The 23,139-nt window shown below is 47.2% G+C and overlaps 1 protein-coding gene across 4 annotated transcripts in view; it reads left to right on the forward strand.

The window, feature by feature from the left end:
* Positions 1 to 23,139, forward strand: part of LOC106589122 (protein FAM91A1) — a 94,720-nt gene that overhangs the window by 6,344 nt on the left and 65,237 nt on the right. For 2 of the 4 annotated variants that reach the window (XM_045709877.1, XM_045709878.1), the window contains exons 4-8: positions 3,491 to 3,548; positions 11,026 to 11,093; positions 11,433 to 11,546; positions 15,598 to 15,688; positions 18,673 to 18,735. In XM_045709877.1, the coding sequence (XP_045565833.1) occupies positions 3,491 to 3,548; positions 11,026 to 11,093; positions 11,433 to 11,546; positions 15,598 to 15,688; positions 18,673 to 18,735 (394 nt within the window). Of the gene's footprint in view, positions 1 to 3,490; positions 3,549 to 11,025; positions 11,094 to 11,432; positions 11,547 to 11,907; positions 11,983 to 12,199; positions 12,271 to 15,597; positions 15,689 to 18,672; positions 18,736 to 23,139 lie in introns of those variants that run through there. The other 2 variants (XM_045709879.1, XM_045709880.1) reach the window with 2 other exon arrangements.

Raw genomic sequence — 23,139 nt, forward strand, 5'->3', positions numbered from 1 at the left:
ACTATTACTATATATAATATATCCACTGTAGTCACCCCTTCTCCTACTATATCAGTATCATGGAGGTACAGTAATACTATATACTATTACTATATATAATATTATAATATATCAGCTGTAGTCACCCCTTCTTCTACTATATCAGTATCATGGAGGTACAGTAATACTATATACTATTACTATATATAATATATCAACTGTAGTCACCCCTTCTCCTACTATATCAGTATCATGGAGGTACAGTAATACTATATACTATTACTATATATAATATATCCACTGTAGTCACCCATTCTCCTACTATATCAGTATCATGGAGGTACAGTAATACTATATACTATTACTATATATAATATATCCACTGTAGTCACCCCTTCTCCTACTATATCAGTATCATGGAGGTACAGTAATACTATTACTATATATAATATATCCACTGTAGTCACCCCTTCTCATGGAGGTACAGTACTACTATATACTATTACTATATATAATATATCTACTGTAGTCACCCCTTCTCCTGCTATATCAGTATCATGGAGGTACAGTAATACTATATACTATTACTATATATAATATATCCACTGTAGTCACCCCTTCTCCTACTATATCAGTATCATGGAGGTACAGTAATACTATATACTATTACTATATATAATATATCAACTGTAGTCACCCCTTCTCCTACTATATCAGTATCATGGAGGTACAGTAATACTATATACTATTACTATATATAATATATCAACTGTAGTCACCCCTTCTCCTACTATATCAGTATCATGGAGGTACAGTAATACTATTACTATATATAATATATCTACTGTAGTCACCCCTTCTCCTACTATATCAGTATCATGGAGGTACAGTAATACTATATACTATTACTATATATAATATATCAACTGTAGTCACCCCTTCTCCTACTATATCAGTATCATGGAGGTACAGTAATACTATATACTATTACTATATATAATATATCAACTGTAGTCACCCCTTCTCCTACTATATCAGTATCATGGAGGTACAGTAATACTATTACTATATATAATATATCAACTGTAGTCACCCCTTCTCCTACTATATCAGTATCATGGAGGTACAGTAATACTATATACTATTACTATATATAATATATCAACTGTAGTCACCCCTTCTCCTACTATATCAGTATCATGGAGGTACAGTAATACTATATACTATTACTATATATAATATATCAACTGTAGTCACCCCTTCTCCTACTATATCAGTATCATGGAGGTACAGTAATACTATTACTATATATAATATATCTACTGTAGTCACCCCTTCTCCTACTATATCAGTATCATGGAGGTACAGTAATACTATATACTATTACTATATATAATATATCAACTGTAGTCACCCCTTCTCCTACTATATCAGTATCATGGAGGTACAGTAATACTATATACTATTACTATATATAATATATCAACTGTAGTCACCCCTTCTCATGGGGGTACAGTAATAATATACAGTTGAAGTCGGAAGTTTACATACACCTTAGCCAAATACATTTAATCTCAGTTTTTCACAATTCCTGACATTTAATCCTAGTTAAAATTCCCTGTTTTAGGTCAATTAGGATCACCACTTAATTTTAAGAATGTGAAATGTCAGAATAATAGTAGAGAGAATGATTTATTTCAGCTTTTATTTCTTTCTTCACATTCCCAGTGGGTCAGAAGTGTACATACACTCAATTAGTATTTGGTAGCATTGCCTTTAAATTGTTTAACTTGGGTCAAAGGTTTCGGGTAGCCTTCCACAAGCTTCCCACAATAAGTTGGGTGAATTTTGGCCCATTCCTCCTGACAGAACTGGTGTAACTGAGTCAGGTTTGTAGGCCTCCTTGCTCGCACACACTTTTTCAGTTCTGCCCACAAATTTTCTATAGGGTTGAGGTCAGGGCTTTTTGATGGCCACTCCAATACCTTGACTTTGTTGTCCTTAAGCCATTTTGCCACAACTTTGGAAGTATGCTTGGGGTCATTGTCCATTTGGAAGACCCATTAACGACCAAGCTTTTAACTTCCTGACTGATGTCTTGAGATGTTGCTTCAATATATCCACATAATTTTCCTTCCTCATGATGCCATCTATTTTCCCCCCTTTTTCCTCCAAACGTAACGATGGTCATTATGGCCAAACAGTTCTATTTTTGTTTCATCAGACCAGAGGACATTTCTTCTACTTTACACAGACTAATGTCATGAATAACTAGTCTTCACTTATCATGATATCGTTAACTATGTTTTTTTTATTACATTCTGAGCCAGCATTTCATGGCACTAACTTCATACCTGACCTGTAAATATCGTGACTGTGTCCCTCTAATTATCCTGTTTATGTGTTTAATATAAACCGGGGAAGAAGAAATGAACACAGTGGTTCTCGTCTTCAGAAACAGTTGCTACTATGTCCCAAATGGCACTCTATTCCCCCATAGGGTCCTGGTCAAAAGTAGTGCACTAAATGGTGAATAGGGCGCCATTTGGGACATATTTGGTGATTAATGAAGGCTTAGGGAAGGAAGGAATGGTGTAGGAAGAGAAATAGGTTTAATTTGCTGCTCCCTTTTCCCTCGTTAATTTCTCCATCCTTCTCTTCCCCCTCTTCTCTTCCCCCTCTTCTCTTCCCCCTCTTCTCTTCCCCCCTCCCTTCCTTCTCTTCCCTCCTCTTCCCCCCTCCCTTCCCTCTCTTCCCCCTCTTCTCTTCCCCCCTCCCTTCCTTCTCTTCCCTCCTCTTCCCCCCTCCCTTCCTTCTCTTCCCTCCTCCCTTCCATCTCTTCCCCCCTCCCTTCCTTCTCTTCCCTCCTCTTCCCCCCTCCCTTCCTTCTCTTCCCTCCTCCCTTCCTTCTCTTCCCTCCTCCCTTCCTTCTCTTCCCCCCTCCCTTCCATCTCTTCCCCCCTCCCTTCCATCTCTTCCCCCCTCCCTTCCTCCTCTTCCCTCCTCCCTTCCTTCTCTTCCCTCCTCCCTTCCTTCTCTTCCCTCCTCCCTTCCTTCTCTTCCCCCCTCCCTTCCTTCTCTTCCCCCCTCCCTCCCATCTCTTCCCTCCTCCCTTCCTTCTCTTCCCTCCTCCCTTCCTTCTCTTCCCTCCTCTTCCCCCCTCCCTTCCTTCTCTTCCCTCCTCCCTTCCATCTCTTCCCCCCTCCCTTCCTTCTCTTCCCTCCTCTTCCCCCCTCCCTTCCTTCTCTTCCCTCCTCCCTTCCTTCTCTTCCCTCCTCCCTTCCTTCTCTTCCCCCCTCCCTTCCTTCTCTTCCCCCCTCCCTTCCATCTCTTCCCCCCTCCCTTCCATCTCTTCCCCCCTCCCTTCCTTCTCTTCCCTCCTCTTCCCTCCTCCCTTCCATCTCTTCCCCCCTCCCTTCCCTCTCTTTCCTCCTTCTCTTCCCTCTCCTTCCTCCGTCTCTTCCCTCTCCTTCCTCCTTCTCTTCCCTCTCCTTCCTCTCTCCTCCTCTAGGACATCATGAACGTAGAGAAGAGTTACGACTCGCTGCCCAACTTCACTGCTGCTGACTGTAAGTAGAACTGTTGCTGTACTTTTTCTGAGGTGTGTGTGTGTGTGTGTGTGTGTGTGTGTGTGTGTGTGTGTGTGTGTGTGTGTGTGTGTGTGTGTGTGTGTGTGTGTGTGTGTGTGTGTTGCTGACTGTTAGTAGTATTGTAAATCAAATCAAACTTTATTTGTCACATGCGCTGAATACAAGTGTAGACTTCACCGTGAAATGCTGACTTACAAGCCCTTAACCAACAGTGCAGTTCAAGAAGAAGAAAATATTTATCAAATAGACTAAAATAAAAAGTAACACAATAAAATAACGAGACTATATACAGGGTATTACGGTACAGAGTCAATGTGGAGGCTATATACAGGGTATTACGGTACAGAGTCAATGTGGAGACTATATACAGGGGGTACCGGTACAGAGTCAATGTGGAGGCTATATACAGGGTATTACGGTACAGAGTCAATGTGGAGACTATATACAGGGGGTACCGGTACAGAGTCAATGTGGAGGCTATATACAGGGGGTACCGGTACAGAGTCAATGTGGAGGCTATATACAGGGTGTACCGGTACAGAGTCAATGTGGAGGCTATATACAGGGGGTACCGGTACAGAGTCAATGTGGAGGCTATATACAGGGGGTACCGGTACAGAGTCAATGTGGAGGCTATATACAGGGGGTACCGGTACAGAGTCAATGTGGAGGCTATATACAGGGGGTACCGGTACAGAGTCAATGTGGAGGCTATATACAGGGGGTACCGGTACAGAGTCAATGTGGAGGCTATATACAGGGTGTACCGGTACAGAGTCAATGTGGAGGCTATATACAGGGGGTACCGGTACAGAGTCAATGTGGAGGCTATATACAGGGGGTACCGGTACAGAGTCAATGTGGAGGCTATATACAGGGGGTACCGGTACAGAGTCAATGTGGAGGCTATATACAGGGGGTACCGGTACAGAGTCAATGTGGAGGCTATATACAGGGGGTACCGGTACAGAGTCAATGTGGAGGCTATATACAGGGGGTACCGGTACAGAGTCAATGTGGAGGCTATATACAGGGGGTACCGGTACAGAGTCAATGTGGAGGCTATATACAGGGGGTACCGGTACAGAGTCAATGTGGAGGCTATATACAGGGGATACCGGTACAGAGTCAATGTGGAGGCTATATACAGGGGGTACCGGTACAGAGTCAATGTGGAGACTATATACAGGGGATACCGGTACAGAGTCAATGTGGAGACTATATACAGGGGGTACCGGTACAGAGTCAATGTGGAGGCTATATACAGGGGGTACCGGTACAGAGTCAATGTGGAGGCTATATACAGGGGGTACCGGTACAGAGTCAATGTGGAGGCTATATACAGGGGGTACCGGTACAGAGTCAATGTGGAGGCTATATACAGGGGGTACCGGTACAGAGTCCATGTGGAGGCTATATACAGGGGGTACCGGTACCAAGTCAATGTGGAGGCTATATACAGGGGATACCGGTACAGAGTCAATGTGGAGGCTATATACAGGGGGTACCGGTACAGAGTCAATGTGGAGGCTATATACAGGGTGTACCGGTACAGAGTCAATGTGGAGGCTATATACAGGGGGTACCGGTACAGAGTCAATGTGGAGGCTATATACAGGGGGTACCGGTACAGAGTCAATGTGGAGGCTATATACAGGGGGTACCGGTACAGAGTCAATGTGGAGGCTATATACAGGGGGTACCGGTACAGAGTCAATGTGGAGGCTATATACAGGGGGTACCGGTACAGAGTCAATGTGGAGGCTATATACAGGGTGTACCGGTACAGAGTCAATGTGGAGGCTATATACAGGGGGTACCGGTACAGAGTCAATGTGGAGGCTATATACAGGGGGTACCGGTACAGAGTCAATGTGGAGGCTATATACAGGGGGTACCGGTACAGAGTCAATGTGGAGGCTATATACAGGGGGTACCGGTACAGAGTCAATGTGGAGGCTATATACAGGGGGTACCGGTACAGAGTCCATGTGGAGGCTATATACAGGGGGTACCGGTACAGAGTCCATGTGGAGGCTATATACAGGGGATACCGGTACAGAGTCCATGTGGAGGCTATATACAGGGGGTACCGGTACAGAGTCAATGTGGAGGCTATATACAGGGGGTACCGGTACCGAGTCAATGTGGAGGCTATATACAGGGGGTACCGGTACCGAGTCAATGTGGAGGCTATATACAGGGGGTACCGGTACCGAGTCAATGTGGAGGCTATATACAGGGGGTACCGGTACCGAGTCAATGTGGAGGCTATATACAGGTGGTACCGGTACCGAGTCAATGTGGAGGCTATAAACAGGGGGTACCGGTACAGAGTCAATGTGGAGGCTATAAACAGGGGGTAACGGTACAGAGTCAATGTGGAGGCTATCTACAGGGGGTACCGGTACAGAGTCAATGTGGAGGCTATATACAGGGGGTACCGGTACCGAGTCAATGTGGAGGCTATATACAGGGGGTACCGGTACAGAGTCAATGTGGAGGCTATATACAGGGGGTACCGGTACAGAGTCAATGTGGAGGCTATATACAGGGGGTACCGGTACAGAGTCAATGTGGAGGCTATATACAGGGGGTACCGGTACAGAGTCAATGTGGAGGCTATATACAGGGGGTACCGGTACCGAGTCAGTGTGGAGGCTATATACAGGGGGTACCGGTACAGAGTCAATGTGGAGGCTATATACAGGGGGTACCGGTACCGAGTCAGTGTGGAGGCTATATACAGGGGGTACCGGTACCGAGTCAGTGTGAAGGCTATATACAGGGGGTACCGGTACAGAGTCAGTGTGGAGGCTATATACAGGGGGTACCAGTACCGAGTCAGTGTGGAGGCTATATACAGGGGGTACCGGTACCGAGTCAGTGTGGAGGCTATATACAGGGGGTACCGGTACAGAGTCAATGTGGAGGCTATATACAGGGGGTACCGGTACAGAGTCAATATGGAGCCTATATACAGGGGGTTACCGGTACAGAGTCAATGTGGAGGCTATATACAGGGGGTACCGGTACAGAGTCAATGTGGAGGCTATATACAGGGTATTACGGTACAGAGTCAATGTGGAGGCTATATACAGGGTATTACGGTACAGAGTCAATGTGGAGGCTATATACAGGGGGTATCGAAGGTGAGCATTTGCCCACTGAAGGTCAAGACCCTGGTGAGGACTATGAGTACGCAGATGAGCTTCCCTTAGATGGTTTCTGACAGTTTGTGCAGAAATTCTTTGGTTTGTGCAAACCCACCAATCAGCTGTCCAGGTGGCTGGTCTCAGAAAATCCCGCAGGTGAAGAAGCCGAACGTGGAGTGCCTGGATTGGCCTGGTTACACGTGTTCTGCGGTTGTGAGGCCGGTTTGACATACTGCCAAATTCTCTAAAAACAATGTTGGAGGCGGCTTATGGTACAGAAATGAACATTCAATTCTCTGTCAACAGCTCTGGTGGACATTCCTGCAGTCAGAATGTTAATTTTACTTGAGACGTTTGTGGGATTGGATTGTGTGACAAAACTGCCCTTGGCCTTTTATTGTGCCCAGCACAAGGTGCACCTGTGTAGTGATCATGCTGTTTAATCAGCTTCTTGATATGCCACACCTGTCAGGGTGATGGATTATCTTGGCAAAGGAGAAATTGTCACAGAAAAAAACTATTTAATAAAAATAAATAAAAAGTTTTTTTGTGCGTATGTAAAATTTCAGTTATCTTTTATTTCAGCTCATTGAACATGGGACCAACACTTTACATGTTGCGTTTATATTTTTGTTTACTGTACCTGACTGTACATCCTCTCTGTTGCAGACACTAAACCACTGCACCTGTCATTAAAACCACACAAAAGGGTAGAATCCGGTGGGAACATATCTGGATTGTAAAACCAGTTACCACAAACCTCTGCCTTTCTCAAACATCAGATTGACTTGAAAATGTTGCTAGAACGTTATACCCATTGTAATAAGAATTTAATGGCAACATCTTTGTCTTGAAGGTCCAGTTTTGTTCATTTGGTGTCTGTTTGCTATCTTGGTATCTTTAATTCTAGATTTAACTTTGGATTGGAGATGATTGATGTGAGTCTGGAAGGAGAGTTTACTGTCTAACCAGACACCTAGGTATTTGTAGTTGTCCACAAATTCTAAGTCAGAACCGTCCAGAGTAGTGATGCTGGACAGGCGGCAGGTGCAGGCAGCGATCGGTTGAAGAGTATGCATTTAGTTTTACTTGTATTTAGGAGCAGTTGGAGACCACGGAAGGAGAGTTGTATGGCATTGAAGCTCGTCTGGAGGGTTGTTAACACAGTGTCCAAAGAAGGGCCAGAAGTATACAGAATGGTGTTGTCTGCGTAGAGGTGGATCAGAGATTCACCAGCAGCAAGAGCGACATCATTGATGTATACAGAGAAAAGAGTTGGCCCAAGAATTGAACCCTGTGGTACCCCCATAGAGACTGCCAGAGGTCCGGACAGCAGGCCCTCCGATTTGACACACTGAACTCTATCAGAGAAGTAGTTGGTGAACCAGTCGACGCAATCGTTTGAGAAATCAAGGCTACTGAGTCTGCCGATGAGGATGTGGTGATTAACAGAGTCAAAAGCTTTGTCCAAGTCAATGAATACGGCAGCACAGTATTGTTTCTTATCGATGGCGGTTACGATGTCGTTTAGGACCTTGAGCGTGGCTGAGGTGCACCCATGACCAGCTCTGAAACCAGATTGCATTGCGGAGAGGGTGCGGTGGGATTCGAAATGGTCGGTAATCTGTTTGTTGACTTGGCTTTCGAAGACCTTAGAAAGGCAGGGTAGGATGGATATAGGTCTGTAGCAATTTGGGTCAAGAGTGTCACCTCCTTTGAAGAGGGGGATGACAGCAGCTGCTTTCCAATCTATGGGAATCTCAGACGACACGAAAGAGAGGTTGAACAGGCTAGTAATAGGGGTTGCAATAATTTCGGCAGATAATTTTAGAAAGAAAGGGTCCAGATTGTCTAGCCCAGCTGGTTTGTAGGGGGTCCAGATTTTGCAGCTCTTTCAGAACATCAGCTGAATGGATTTGGGAGAAGGAGAAATGGGGGAGGCTTGGGCGAGTAGCTGTGGGGGGTGCAGTGCTGTTGAATGCAGTAGGGGTAGTTAGGTGGAAAGCATGGCCAGCCGTAGAAAAATGCTTATTGAAATTCTCAATTATAGTGGGCTTATCGGTGGTGACAGAGTTTCCTATCCTCAGTGCAGTGGGCAGCTGGGAGGAGGTGTTCTTATTCTCCATGGACTTTACAGTGTCCCAGAACTTTTTAGAGTTTGAGTTGCAGGAAGCAAATTTCTGTTTGAAAAAGCTAGCCTTGGTGTTTCTAACTGCCTGTGTATATTGGTTTCTAACTTCTCTGAAAAGTTGCATATCGCGGGGGCAGTTCGATGCTAATGCAGAACGCCACAGGATATTTTTGTGTTGGTTAAGGGCAGTCAGGTCTGGGGAGAACCAAGGGCTATATCTGTTCCTGGTTCTAAATTTCTTGAAAGGGGCATGCTTATTTAAGATGGTGAGGAAGGCATTTAAAAAAAATAACCAGGCATCCTCTACTGACGGGATGAGGTCAATATCCTTCCAGGATACCCGGGCCAGGTCGATTTAGAAAGGCTTGCTCGTTGAAATGTTTCAGGGAGCGTTTGACAGTGATGAGTGGAGGTCGTTTGACCGCTGACCCATTACGGGTGCAGGCAATGAGGCAGTGATCGCTGAGATCTTGGTTGAAAACAGCAGAGGTGTATTTAGAGGGCACGTTGGTTAGGATGATATCTATGAGGGTGCCAGTGTTTGCGGCTTTGGGGTTGTACCTGGTGGGTTCATTAATAATTTGTGTGAGATTGAGGGCATCAAGCTTGGATTGTAGGATGGCTGGGGTGTTAAGCATGTCCCAGTTTAGGTCACCTAGTAGCACGAGCTCTGAAGATAGATGGGGGGGGCAATCAGTTCACATATGGTGTCCAGAGTACAGCTAGGGGCCGAGGGGGGTCTATAGCAGGCGGCGACGGTGAGAGACTTGTTTTTGGAGGGGTGGATTTTTAAAAGTAGAAGTTCAAATTGTTTGGGTACAGACCTGGATAGCAGGACAGAACTCTGCAGGCTATCTCTGCAGTAGATTGCAACACCGCCCCTTTGGTCGTTCTATCTTGTCTGAAAACGTTGTAGTTAGGGATGAAGATTTCAGAGTTTTTGGTGGACTTCCTAAGCCAAGATTCAGACACAGCTAGGACATCCGGGTTGGCTGAGTGTGCTAAAGCAGTGAATAAAACAAACTTAGGGAGGAGGCTTCTAATGTTAACATGCATGAAACCAAGGTTATTACGGTTACAGAAGTCATCAAAAGAGAGCGCCTGGGGAGTAGGAGTGGAGCCAGGCACTGCAGGGCCTGGATTCACCTCTACATCCCCAGAGGAGCAGAGAAGAATGAATATAAGGGTACGGCTAAAAGCTATAAGAATTGGTCGTCGGTGACGTCCAGAATAGAGAGAAAAAGGAGCAGGTTTCTGGTGGCGATAAAATAGCTTCAAGGTATAATGTACAGACAAAGGTATGGTGGGATGTGAATACAGAGGAGGTAAACCTAGGCATTTAGTGTTGATGAGAGAGATATTGTCTCTAGAAACATCATTGAAACCAGGTGATGTCATCGCATGTGTGGGTGGAGGAACTGAGAGGTTGGATAAGGTATAATGAGCAGGGCTAGAGGCTCTACAGTGAAATAAGCCAATAAACACTAACCAGAACAGCAATGGACATTGCATATTGACATTGAGGAGAGGCATGCTTAGCCGAGTGATCAAAGGGTCCAGTGAGATTCAGACAGCTAGCAGGGCCATAGGTAGCAAGCTGGTGGAAGATGGAGGGAGGTCTGTTTTTAGCCACCTCGTGCGTTTCCATCTGTGGGTTAGTGGGGTTCCGTGTGGAAGGGGGGACCAGTCCAAGTTGGCAAAATAGTTAGTTATAGTGGCCCAAGAAAAGTGAAAATATAACTCTATGGCAAAACACAAGGGGCTAACATTCTAACCTTAGACTTGGGGATGACTACTGTCCCATGAGTGACAGAAAACTGAGCCAATCGTGACAGAAAAATGAACCAATCAGGCGCAATTCTCTGTATTTTCTGCTGGCTAGCCACACCACCACAGAAAGCACTGAGCTGGGCTGAAACACCTGCATTTTGGAGCTGCTTTACTCAAGAAAACCAAAAAAGAGACCATGTTTGTATGCAGCTTTATTAACTCAATGACATTTAAAAAAAAACATGTTTTACATTGTTTGCAAACTGATATGTATTAATGCCAAAATAACATGCAAAAAAGGCAAGCCCCCCCCAACTGCCCTGAAGGACAGGTCGCCACAGATCGGGAGGAATATAGACTTGATGAACCAGTGATTTAATGTCTCCTGTCTATTTTCTAGGTCTAAGGCTGCTTGGCATCGGGAGGAACCAGTATATAGACTTGATGAACCAGTGCAGGTCTTCCAAGGTAAGAGCAACTTAAACATAATTAAATAATATCCTCAACATGTACTCTAAGTGATGAAATACTTTGACAATACTCTGGTTATTACACCAACACAGATTGCTTTTATCTCTAGATGTTTTCTAGTGACTAAACATTACAGTGAGCTTCCGGAAAATATTCAGTTCCTCTTTTAATTGAATACACTTGTCGGGCTGCGGAGACAGACTTTCACTGAACATCGGCCAACGCTGCTGACTAGATGTCCGCTGATGTAAAAATTACTTGAAAAATACATGTTTTTTTTTTGTTGTTGATTGATTGAATTACTTTACATAACATACCTGTGTCGTCTCTTGTCAGAAATTCTTCCGTAGGAAAACGGCGCGGGACCTGCTCCCCTCCAAGCCAGTAGAGATCTCTGTAGAGCCCTGGTGGGTGGCTCAGACCGGATACATCACAGAGGATGACATCAGGGTGAGTCTCTGTAGAGGATGACGTCAGGGTGAGTCTCTGTAGAGGATGAGGTCAGGGTGAGTCTCTGTAGAGGATGACGTCAGGGTGAGTCTCTGTAGAGGATGAGGTCAGGGTGAGTCTCTGTAGAGGATGACGTCAGGGTGAGTCTCTGTAGAGGATGACGTCAGGGTGAGTCTCTGTAGAGCCCTGGTGGGTGGCTCAGACCGGATACATCACAGAGGATGACATCAGGGTGAGTCTCTGTAGAGGATGACGTCAGGGTGAGTCTCTGTAGAGGATGACGTCAGGGTGAGTCTCTGTAGAGGATGACGTCAGGGTGAGTCTCTGTAGAGGATGAGGTCAGGGTGAGTCTCTGTAGAGGATGACGTCAGGGTGAGTCTCTGTAGAGCCCTGGTGGGTGGCTCAGACCGGATACATCACAGAGGATGACATCAGGGTGAGTCTCTGTAGAGGATGAGGTCAGGGTGAGTCTCTGTAGAGGATGACGTCAGGGTGAGTCTCTGTAGAGGATGAGGTCAGGGTGAGTCTCTGTAGAGGATGACGTCAGGGTGAGTCTCTGTAGAGGATGAGGTCAGGGTGAGTCTCTGTAGAGGATGAGGTCAGGGTGAGTCTCTGTAGAGGATGACGTCAGGGTGAGTCTCTGTAGAGGATGAGGTCAGGGTGAGTCTCTGTAGAGCCCTGGTGGGTGGCTCAGACCGGATACATCACAGAGGATGACGTCAGGGTGAGTCTCTGTAGAGGATGAGGTCAGGGTGAGTCTCTGTAGAGGATGAGGTCAGGGTGAGTCTCTGTAGAGGATGAGGTCAGGGTGAGAACCGCATGGTCACCCCCCCCCCCTGAACGCTTACGGCCATTCAATGTTTTTGTTTCTTTATTCAGACGAGACAACATCGCATAAACACACAGCCAAACAACAACAGATTGGTTTTCCTGTCACTATGCCAACCGTCCCCTGCGGAGTTACATCAAGGTGTTCGATGGGGTTGAGGTCAGGGTTCTGTGCAGGCCAGTCGAGTTCTTCCACACTCGATCTAGTCAAACCATTTCTGTATGGACCTCGCTTTGTGCACGGGGGCATTGTCATGCTGAAACAGGAAAGGGCCTTCCCCAAACTGTTGGCACAAAGTTGGAAGCACAGAATCATCTAGAATGTCGTTATATGCTGTAGCGTTAAGATTTCCCTTCACTGGAATTAAGGGGCCCGAACCATGAAAAACAGACCATTATTCCTCCTCCACCAAACTTTACAGTTGGCACTATGCATTGGGGCAGGTAGCGTTCTCCTGGCATCAGCCAAACCCAGATTCGTCTGTCGGACTGCCAGATGGTGAAGCGTGATTCATCACTCCAGAGAACACATTTCCACTGCTCCAGAGTCTAATGGCGGCGAGCTTTACACCACTCCAGCCGACGCTTGGCATTGCGCATGGTGATCTTAGGCTTGTGTGCGGCTGCTCGGCCATGGAAACCCATTTCATGAAGCTCCCGGCGAACAGTTCCTGTGCTGCAGTTGTTTCCAGAGGCATTTTGGAACTCAGTAGTGAGTGTTGCAACTGAGGACAGATTAATGTTCCGTGTTCAGCACTCAGCGATCCTGTTCTGGGAGCTTGTGTGGCCTACCACTTCATGGTTGAGCCGTTGTTGCTCTTAGACGTTTCCACTTCACAATAACAGCACTTACAGTTGACCGGAGGCAGCTCTAGCAGGGAAGATATTTGATGAACTGATTTGTTTGGAAAGGTGGCATCCTATGACGGTGCCACGTTGAAAGTCACTGAGCTCTTCAGTACGGGCCATTCTACTGCCAATATTTGTCTATGGAGATTGCATGACTTTGTGCTCGGGTGGGGCTGAAATAGCCAAATGCACTAATTTGAAGGGGTGTCCACATACTTTTGTATATATAGTGTACATAAAGGCTTATGTATTAACACATGTATTAAGTCTTAGAGAATTATCACTAACAGCTAAAGCAAATAAACATTAAAGACATGTTTAAACCATTTCCTTTTATTTGTACATGTTTTAAACAATACAAATACAGTACCAGTCTAATGTTTGGACACACCTAGTCATTCAAGGGTTTTTCTATATTTCTACATTGTAGAATAATAGTGAAGCCATCAAAACTATGAAATAACACATATGGAGTCATGTCATCAAGGCAACGAGTGGCTGCTTTGAAGAATCTGAAATATGAAATCTATTTTAATTTGTTTGACACTTGTTTGGTTACTACATGATTCCATATGTGTTATTTCATAGTTTTGATGGCTTCACTATTATTCTACAATGTAGAAAATATAGAAAAACCCTTGAATGACTAGGTATGTCCAAACGTTTGACTGGTACTGTATTTGTATTGTTTTAAAACATGTACAAATAAAAGGAAATGGTTTAAACATGTCTTTAATGTTTATTTATTTTGTTTATGAAAGTCCAGCAATGCCATTACATTGAACCTTACACAAGGCCGTGAATAGTGTAGCTTGTCCCTGAGCTGGCGGACCAATGGTTCTTGCCTCTCTTCCTGTTGGAGGTACTGCATTTTGGTCCCAACCTTAAAGTAACCTTAAAGCAAAGAAAGTTAGCAGGTCTGTTAGGAAATGCCTTTGTCCCACCATCTGATTACCAGGTCTGTTAGGAAATGCCTTTCTCCCACCATTTGGTCAACAACCTTTTTGTGCTGCGCCAGAAATTCTAAATGGGAAGATGGGTATTTTATTTTTATTTAACCATTATTTAACTAGGCAAGTCGGTTAAGAAAAAAGTATTGTTTACAGTGACGGCCTACCCTGGATTGGCTTAGATCAGTAACTGTTTTGGGTGCAGCAGTAAAGTATTGTAGGGAATGCCCAGCAGGCTCTGTAGAATATATGTACAGTGCATTTGGAAAAGTATCCCTGGACCTTTTCCAAATGTTGTTAAATTACAGCCTTATTCTCAATTGGATTACATTGTTTTTTACAGCCTCGATTCTTCTACATAGGATGGCAATTTGAATCCATTTTAGAATAAGGCTGTAACGTAACAAAATGTTGAAAAAGGGAAGAGGTCTGAATACTTTCTGAATGCACTGTATATCTGACCCAGGACACTACCTATCTATATCTGACCCAGGACACTACCTATCTATATCTGACCCAGGACACTACCTATCTATATCTGACCCAGGACACTACCTATCTATATCTGACCCAGGACACTACCTATCTACATCTGACCCAGGACACTACCTATCTACATCTGACCCAGGAAACTACCTATCTACATCTGACCCAGGACACTACCTATCTATATCTGACCCAGGACACTACCTATCTATATCTGACCCAGGACACTACCTATCTGACCCAGGACACTACCTATCTATGTCTGATCCAGGACACTACCTATCTATATCTGACTCAGGACACTACCTATCTACATCGGACCCAAGACACTACCTATCTACATCGGACCCAGGACACTACCTATCTGACCCAGGACACTACCTATCTGACCCAGGACACTACCTATCTGACCCAGGACACTACCTATCTACATCTGACCCAGGATACTACCTATCTGACCCAGGACACTACCTATCTACATCTGACCCAGGATACTACCTATCTGACCCAGGACACTACCTATCTATATCTGACCCAGGACACTACCTATCTGATCCAGGACACTACCTATCTACATCTGACCCAGGACATTACCTATCTGACCCAGGACACTACCTATCTAGCTAGAAGTTACACACTGACTTTGTCGTCTGGAATCTGTGCAGGTTCCCACCAGAAAAGTCCAAATGTTACACCACACAACAAAAATAAAAAAGATTCAGCTAGCTAGACTGATCTCCAACCTGAACTTCCTGTGCTGTGTTCATTTCAGTTGTTTCTTTCTCTTCTGGCAGATGACGTGTGTGGTTTCCCCCTCCTTACCTCTTTCCTCCTCTCCTCCTCCTCTCTCCAAACGCCTCGTTCCTCCTCTCCTTCTTACTCTCTCCCTCCACCCAGCTAACGTCTGTCTGTGTCCTCCCTCTCCTGTCGGATTTCAGATCTGCTCGGTGGCAGAGAGGAAGGCGATTGATAAGATGATCGATTCAGGACCCCAGCTGGCCGGATCAATGGAGTACAATGTGGTGCTGAGTGAGTGGAATGTATTCTAGTGTGTCTGTCTCTGTGTGCATGTTCTTCCCAGATCACTGCTAAATGGCCCAGTGGTCTGGATAAATGGTAGTCGCTGGCCATCGGGGTGTTTCGTCTGGGGTGAATTGGAAAACAGTTTAGTGTCATGAGATGCCTTCCCTGTCATTACGGCCTATTGTGGCTCTGATGGTAGGTTAACAGGTAGGATGTTAGAGAGTACCAGGTAGGATGGTAGAGAGTACCAGGTAGGATGGTAGAGTGTACCAGGTAGGATGGTGGTGACAGATATTATAGTAAAGTATAGGATGGTAGAGCAACAGTTAGGTTGGTAGAGCAACAGGTAGGATGGTAGAGCAACAGGTAGGATGGTAGAGCGACAGGTAGAATGGGGAGAGGGACAGGTAGGATGGGGACAGGGACAGCTAGGATGGGAGAGCGACAGCTAGGATGGGGAGAGCGACAGCTAGGATGGGAGAGCGACAGCTAGGATGGGGAGAGCGACAGCTAGGATGGGGAGAGCGACAGCTAGGATGGGGAGAGCGACAGGTAGGATGGGGAGAGCGACAGCTAGGATGGGGAGAGCGACAGCTAGGATGGGGAGAGCGACAGCTAGGATGGGGAGAGCGACAGCTAGGATGGGAGAGCGACAGCTAGGATGGGGAGAGCGACAGCTAGGATGGGGAGAGCGACAGGTAGGATGGGGAGAGCGACAGGTAGGATGGGGAGAGCGACAGCTAGGATGGGGAGAGCGACAGGTAGGATGGGGAGAGCGACAGGTAGGATGGGGAGAGCGACAGGTAGGATGGGGAGAGCGACAGGTAGGATGGGGAGAGCGACAGCTAGGATGGGGAGAGCGACAGGTAGGATGGGGACAGGGACAGCTAGGATGGGGAGAGCGACAGCTAGGATGGGGAGAGCGACAGCTAGGATAGGGAGAGCGACAGGTAGGATGGGGAGAGCGACAGCTAGGATGGGGAGAGCGACAGCTAGGATGGGGAGAGCGACAGCTAGGATGGGGAGAGCGACAGCTAGGATGGGGAGAGCGACAGCTAGGATGGGGAGAGCGACAGCTAGGATGGGGAGAGCGACAGCTAGGATGGGGAGAGCGACAGGTAGGATGGGGAGAGCGACAGGTAGGATGGGGAGAGCGACAGGTAGGATGGGGAGAGCGACAGGTAGGATGGGGAGAGCGACAGCTAGGATGGGGAGAGCGACAGCTAGGATGGGGAGAGCGACAGCTAGGATGGGGAGAGCGACAGCTAGGATGGGGAGAGCGACAGCTAGGATGGGGAGAGCGACAGCTAGGATGGGGAGAGCGACAGGTAGGATGGGGAGAGCGACAGCTAGGATGGGGAGAGCGACAGGTAGGATGGGGAGAGCGACAGCTAGGATGGGGAGAGCGACAGCTAGGATGGGGAGAGCGACAGCTAGGATGGGAGAGCGACAGCTAGGATGGGAGAGCGACAGGTAGGATGGGGAGAGCGACAGGTAGGATGGGGAGAGCGACAGCTAGGATGGGGAGAGCGACAGCTAGGATGGGGAGAGCGACAGCTAGGATGGGGAGAGCGACAGGTAGGATGGGGAGAGCGACAGCTAGGATGGGGAGAGCGACAGCTAGGATGGGGAGAGCGACAGCTAGGATGGGGAGAGCGACAGGTAGGATGGGGAGAGCGACAGCTAGGATGGGGAGAGCGACAGGTAGGATGGGGAGAGCGACAGGTAGGATGGGGAGAGCGACAGCTAGGATGGGGAGAGCGACAGGTAGGATGGGGAGAGCGACAGCTAGGATGGGGAGAGCGACAGCTAGGATGGGGAGAGCGACAGGTAGGATGGGGAGAGCGACAGGTAGGATGGGGAGAGCGACAGCTAGGATGGGGAGAGCGACAGGTAGGATGGGGAGAGCGACAGGTAGGATGGGGAGAGCGACAGCTAGGATGGTAGTGAAATATGTTAGAATAAATGATAGGATGGTGGAGTGTCAGGGTGGAGGGTGGAGTGTCAGGTTGGAGTGTCAGGTTGGAGTGTCAGGGTGGAGTGTCAGGGTGGAGTGTCAGGGTGGAGTGTCAGGTTGGAGTGTCAGGGTGGAGTGTCAGGTTGGAGTGTCAGGGTGGAGTGTCTGGGTGGAGTGTCAGGGTGGAGTGTCAGGGTGGAGTGTCTGGGTGGAGTGTCTGGGTGGAGTGTCAGGTTGGAGTGTCAGGGTGGAGTGTCAGGGTGGAGTGTCTGGGTGGAGTGTCTGGGTGGAGTGTCTGGGTGGAGTGTCTGGGTGGAGTGTCTGGGTGGAGTGTCTGGGTGGAGTGTCTGGGTGGAGGGTCTGGGTGGAGTGTCTGGGTGGAGGGTGGAGTGTCAGGGTGGAGGGTGGAGTGTCAGGGTGGAGGGTGGAGTGTCAGGGTGGAGGGTGGAGTGTCAGGGTGGAGGGTGGAGTGTCAGGGTGGAGGGTGGAGTGTCAGGGTGGAGGGTGGAGTGTCAGGGTGGAGGGTGGAGTGTCTGGGTGGAGGGTGGAGTGACAGGGTGGAGGGTGGAGTGTCTGGGTGGAGGGTGGAGTGTCTGGGTGGAGGGTGGAGTGTCTGGGTGGAGGGTGGAGTGTCTGGGTGGAGGGTGGAGTGACAGGGTGGAGGGTGGAGTGTCTGGGTGGAGGGTGGAGTGTCTGGGTGGAGGGTGGAGTGTCTGGGTGGAGGGTGGAGTGTCTGGGTGGAGGGTGGAGTGTCTGGGTGGAGGGTGGAGTGTCTGGGTGGAGGGTGGAGTGTCTGGGTGGAGGGTGGAGTGACCAGTAAGATGGGAGCCTGGAGAAGATGTGAAAGATGTTGGGTAAGGGGGGGTGCATAAGCTGCTGTGCCATAACAGAACTTATTGTGGTGCGATACATTGTAATTGTTTCCTTAACGTTAATACTTTGTTTGCACTTTTTTTTATCGATGTATTCAGATGAATATGTTAATCTGATCGTAACATCGTTAATGAATGTCTTCTTCTCCTCTCTCCTTCAGGTCTGTACAACAGGGGATTCATCTATCTAGACGTGCCCATCTCTGATGACAGCTGTATGTCAGGTACCGTACCTTCTGAACTGAGTGCTTCCTATCCCCTTCATGGTGATTGGCTGAAAGCTGTGGTACAGCATATCGCTGACGTGTCAGACCGCCTCGCGCGCTAAGCGAGTTTCCTTGGTAGGGCCTATTTGGCAGGGGGGAACTGTGACGCCTGCTGTTTTATCCTACTGCCCGTTTCTGTTTGAGTCTTTTATTAGAGAATGTGAAAAAATAGGTCTGTATGCTGCTTTTCATGACATCTCGCATAGCTGTTCTTCACATGGCCTAAAATGGGTTCATACTTGCACAATATCATCTGTATGCTATAGCAGACTGATTTATGACTATCTGTATACTATAGCAGACTGATTTATGACCATTTGTATACTATAGCAGACTGAATACTGGCCATCTGTATGCTATAACAGACTGATTTATGACCATCTGTATGCTATAGCAGACTGATTTATGACCATCTGTCTGCTATAGCAGACTGATTTCCTACCATCTGTATACTATAGCAGACTGATTTCCTACCATCTGTATGCTATAGCAGACTGATTTATGACCATCTGTATGCTATAGCAGACTGAATTCTGATCATCGGTATGCTATAGCAGACTGATTTCTCACCATCTGTCTGCTATAGCAGACTGATTTATGACCATCTGTATGCTATAGCAGACTGATTTATGACCATCTGTATGCTATAGCAGACTGAATTCTGATCATCTGTATGCTATAGCAGACTGATTTCTCACCATCTGTATACTATAGCAGACTGATTTATGACCATCTGTATGCTATAGCAGACTGAATACTGGCCATCTGTATGCTATAGCAGACTGATTTATGACCATCTATATGCTATAGCAGACTGATTTATGACCATCTGTATGCTATAGCAGACTGATTTATGACCATCTGTATGCTATAGCAGACTGATTTATGACCATCTGTATGCTATAGCAGACTGATTTATGACCATCTGTATGCTATAGCAGACTGATTTATGACCATCTGTATACTATAGCAGACTGAATTCTGACCATCAGTATACTGTAGCAGACTGATTTATGACCATCTGTATGCTATAGCAGACCGAGTTCTGATCACCTGTATGCTATAGCAGACTGATTTCTCACCATCTGTATACTATAGCAGACTGATTTATGACCATCTGTATACTATAGCAGACTGAATCTGACCATCTGTATGCAATAGCAGACTGAATTCTGACCATCTGTATGCAATAGCAGACTGGATTCTGACCACCTGTATGCTATAGCAGACTGAGTTCTCACCACCTGTATGCTATAGCAGACTGAATTCTGACCACCTGTATACTATAGCAGACTGAATTCTGACCACCTGTATGCTATAGCAGACTGAATTCTGACCATCTGTATGCTATAGCAGACTGAATTCTGACCATCTGTATGCTATAGCAGACTGAGTTCTGACCATCTGTATGCTATAGCAGACTGATTTATGACCATCTGTATGCTATAGCAGACTGAATTTATGACCATCTGTATGCTATAGCAGACTGAAATCTGATCACTTATGAACATAGAACATGCTATGTGAGAGAATAAATATATAATATATTATAATAAATATCTGGTAACATTTGGATGTTTAAATTGAAAAAAGACTGTCACATGACTATAGACGTTTGTCCTCCCAGATCTGAATAAATGGGTTGGATGGATGGCTTCCATTTCCCAGCGATTTGAATTACAAGTCGTTCATATGCTAAAAATATTCTGCCTAAAAAGATCTTGCAGTGCTTCCCCCAGCATGCATTATTCTTAGAGGACAAGCAACAGGGACCTCACCGGAGTTTCAGAACCAGGGCCTCAGACCCGAATACCAGGGGCTGACCGGGACCTCACCGGAGTTTCAGAACCAGGGCCTCAGACCCGAATACCAGGGGCTGACCGGGACCTCACCGGAGTTTCAGAACCAGGGCCTCAGACCCGAATACCAGGGGCTGACCGGGACCTCACCGGAGTTTCAGAACCAGGGCCTCAGACCCGAATACCAGGGGCTGACAGGGACCTCACCGGAGTTTCAGAACCAGGGCCTCAGACCCGAATACCAGGGGCTGACCGGGACCTCACCGGAGTTTCAGAACCAGGCCCTCAGACCCGAATACCAGGGGCTGACAGGGACCTCACCGGAGTTTCAGAACCAGGGCCTCAGACCCGAATACCAGGGGCTGACCGGGACCTCACCGGAGTTTCAGAACCAGGGCCTCAGACCCGAATACCAGGGGCTGACCGGGACCTCACCGGAGTTTCAGAACCAGGGCCTCAGACCCGAATACCAGGGGCTGACCGGGACCTCACCGGAGTTTCAGAACCAGGGCCTCAGACCCGAATACCAGGGGCTGACCGGGACCTCACCGGAGTTTCAGAACCAGGCCCTCAGACCCGAATACCAGGGGCTGACCGGGACCTCACCGGAGTTTCAGAACCAGGGCCTCAGACCCGAATACCAGGGGCTGACCGGGACCTCACCGGAGTTTCAGAACCAGGGCCTCAGACCCGAATACCAGGGGCTGACCGGGACCTCACCGGAGTTTCAGAACCAGGCCCTCAGACCCGAATACCAGGGGCTGACCGGGACCTGCAAATCAGCGTATTTTGCTGGTCTGAGAAAAAAATAAAAATAATTAAATCCTACAATTCTGTGTCATTTTACATGACTGGAGACATTACAATAATATATTTTTTAAACCACACTAAAGACCAAACTGACGAGAGACTCTGACGTTCACATACTTGAGATCAATAAAATGAACAACCCATGTGTTAAATCCAACCAATAGCTTAGGCTAATTCAAAAACTGTATGCACAGATTGTAGGTCTACAATATGAGGAGGAAATTACAGTCCACCAACTTTCCAGTGGCACTCACTAATCCAAGGTCCTGGTGACGTCCCTGACATGCAATGGAAACCCAATTTATACTCTCTGTGCTTCAGAAACCTATCCTGGTGCATGAATGCTACACCTACAGACGGGAACGACAGACCACGAATAACTTATTCTGGAATTGAACCGAATATGATGCTTTCGAGGTCGCGGAACTCTCCAAATGGTCCTGGATACATGGTTCTTTCAGCCCCCTGAAAATCAACTGGAGGAGGTCCTGACGTACTTTCAGGCAACATGGGATGGGGGAGAAGGTCACAGGCATTGGAAGAAAGAACATTTTTCCCCATAGATAAACTCAACAAAGAAAGAATGCTTGTTCAATGAACCATAAACAATGAATGAACATGCACCGGTGGAACGATTAAGACACTAACAGCTTACAGACGGTAGGCTATTAAGGTCACAGTTATGAAAACTTAGGACGCTAAAGAGGTCTTTCTACTGACTCTGAAATACACCAAAAGAAAGATGCCCAGGGTCTCTGCTCATCTGTGTGAAAGTGCCTTAGGCAAGCTGCAAGGAGGCATGAGGACTGCAGATGTGACCAGGGCAATAAATTGCAATGTTCGTACTGTGAGACGCCTAAGACAGTGCTACAGGGAGACAGGATGGACAGCTGATCGTCCTCGCAGTGGCAGACCACGTGTAACAACACCTGCACAGGATCAGTACATCTGAACATCACACCTGCGGGACAGGTACAGGATGGCAACAACAACTGCCCGAGTTACACCAGGAACGCACAATCCCTCCATCAGTGCACAGACTGTCTGCAATAGGCTGAGAGAGGCTGGACTGAGGGCTTGTAGGCCTGTTGTAAGGCAGGTCCTCACCAGACATCACTGGCAACAACGTCACCTATGGGCACAAACCCACCGTCGCTGGACCAGACAGGACTGGCAAAAAGTGCTCTTCACTGACGAGTCGCGGTTTTGTCTCACCAGGGGTGATGCTCGGATTCGTGTTTATTGTCGAAGGAATGAGCGTTACACCGAGGCCTGTACTCTGGAGCGGGATCGATTTGGATGTGGAGGGTCCGTCATGGTCTGGGGCGGTGTGTCACAGCGTCATCGGACTGAGCTTGTTATCATTGCTGGCAATCCCAACGCTGTGCGTTACAGGGAAGACATCCTCCTCCCTCATGTGGTATCCTTCCTGCAGGCTCATCCTGACATGACCCTCCAGCATGACAATGCCTCCAGCCATACTGCTCGTTCTGTGCGTGATTTCCTGCAAGACAGGAATGTCAGTGTTCTGCCATGGCCAGCGAAGAGCCCGGATCTCAATCCCATTGAGCACGTCTGGGACCTGTTGGATCGGAGGGTGAGGGCTAGGGCCATTTCCCCCCCAGAAACTGCTACAATTCTGTCCTGCAGGACTTGGTGAATCTTGGCACTACCCACCCCACCATTTGGAAGTTCATTAAGGCATTGCAGTTTTAGGCCTACTTATTTTTGCCCCATCATTTGTAGTAAGCTT

The sequence above is a fragment of the Salmo salar genome, chromosome ssa27 (assembly GCF_905237065.1).
Source record: "Salmo salar chromosome ssa27, Ssal_v3.1, whole genome shotgun sequence".
NCBI classification, from domain to species: domain Eukaryota; kingdom Metazoa; phylum Chordata; class Actinopteri; order Salmoniformes; family Salmonidae; genus Salmo; species Salmo salar.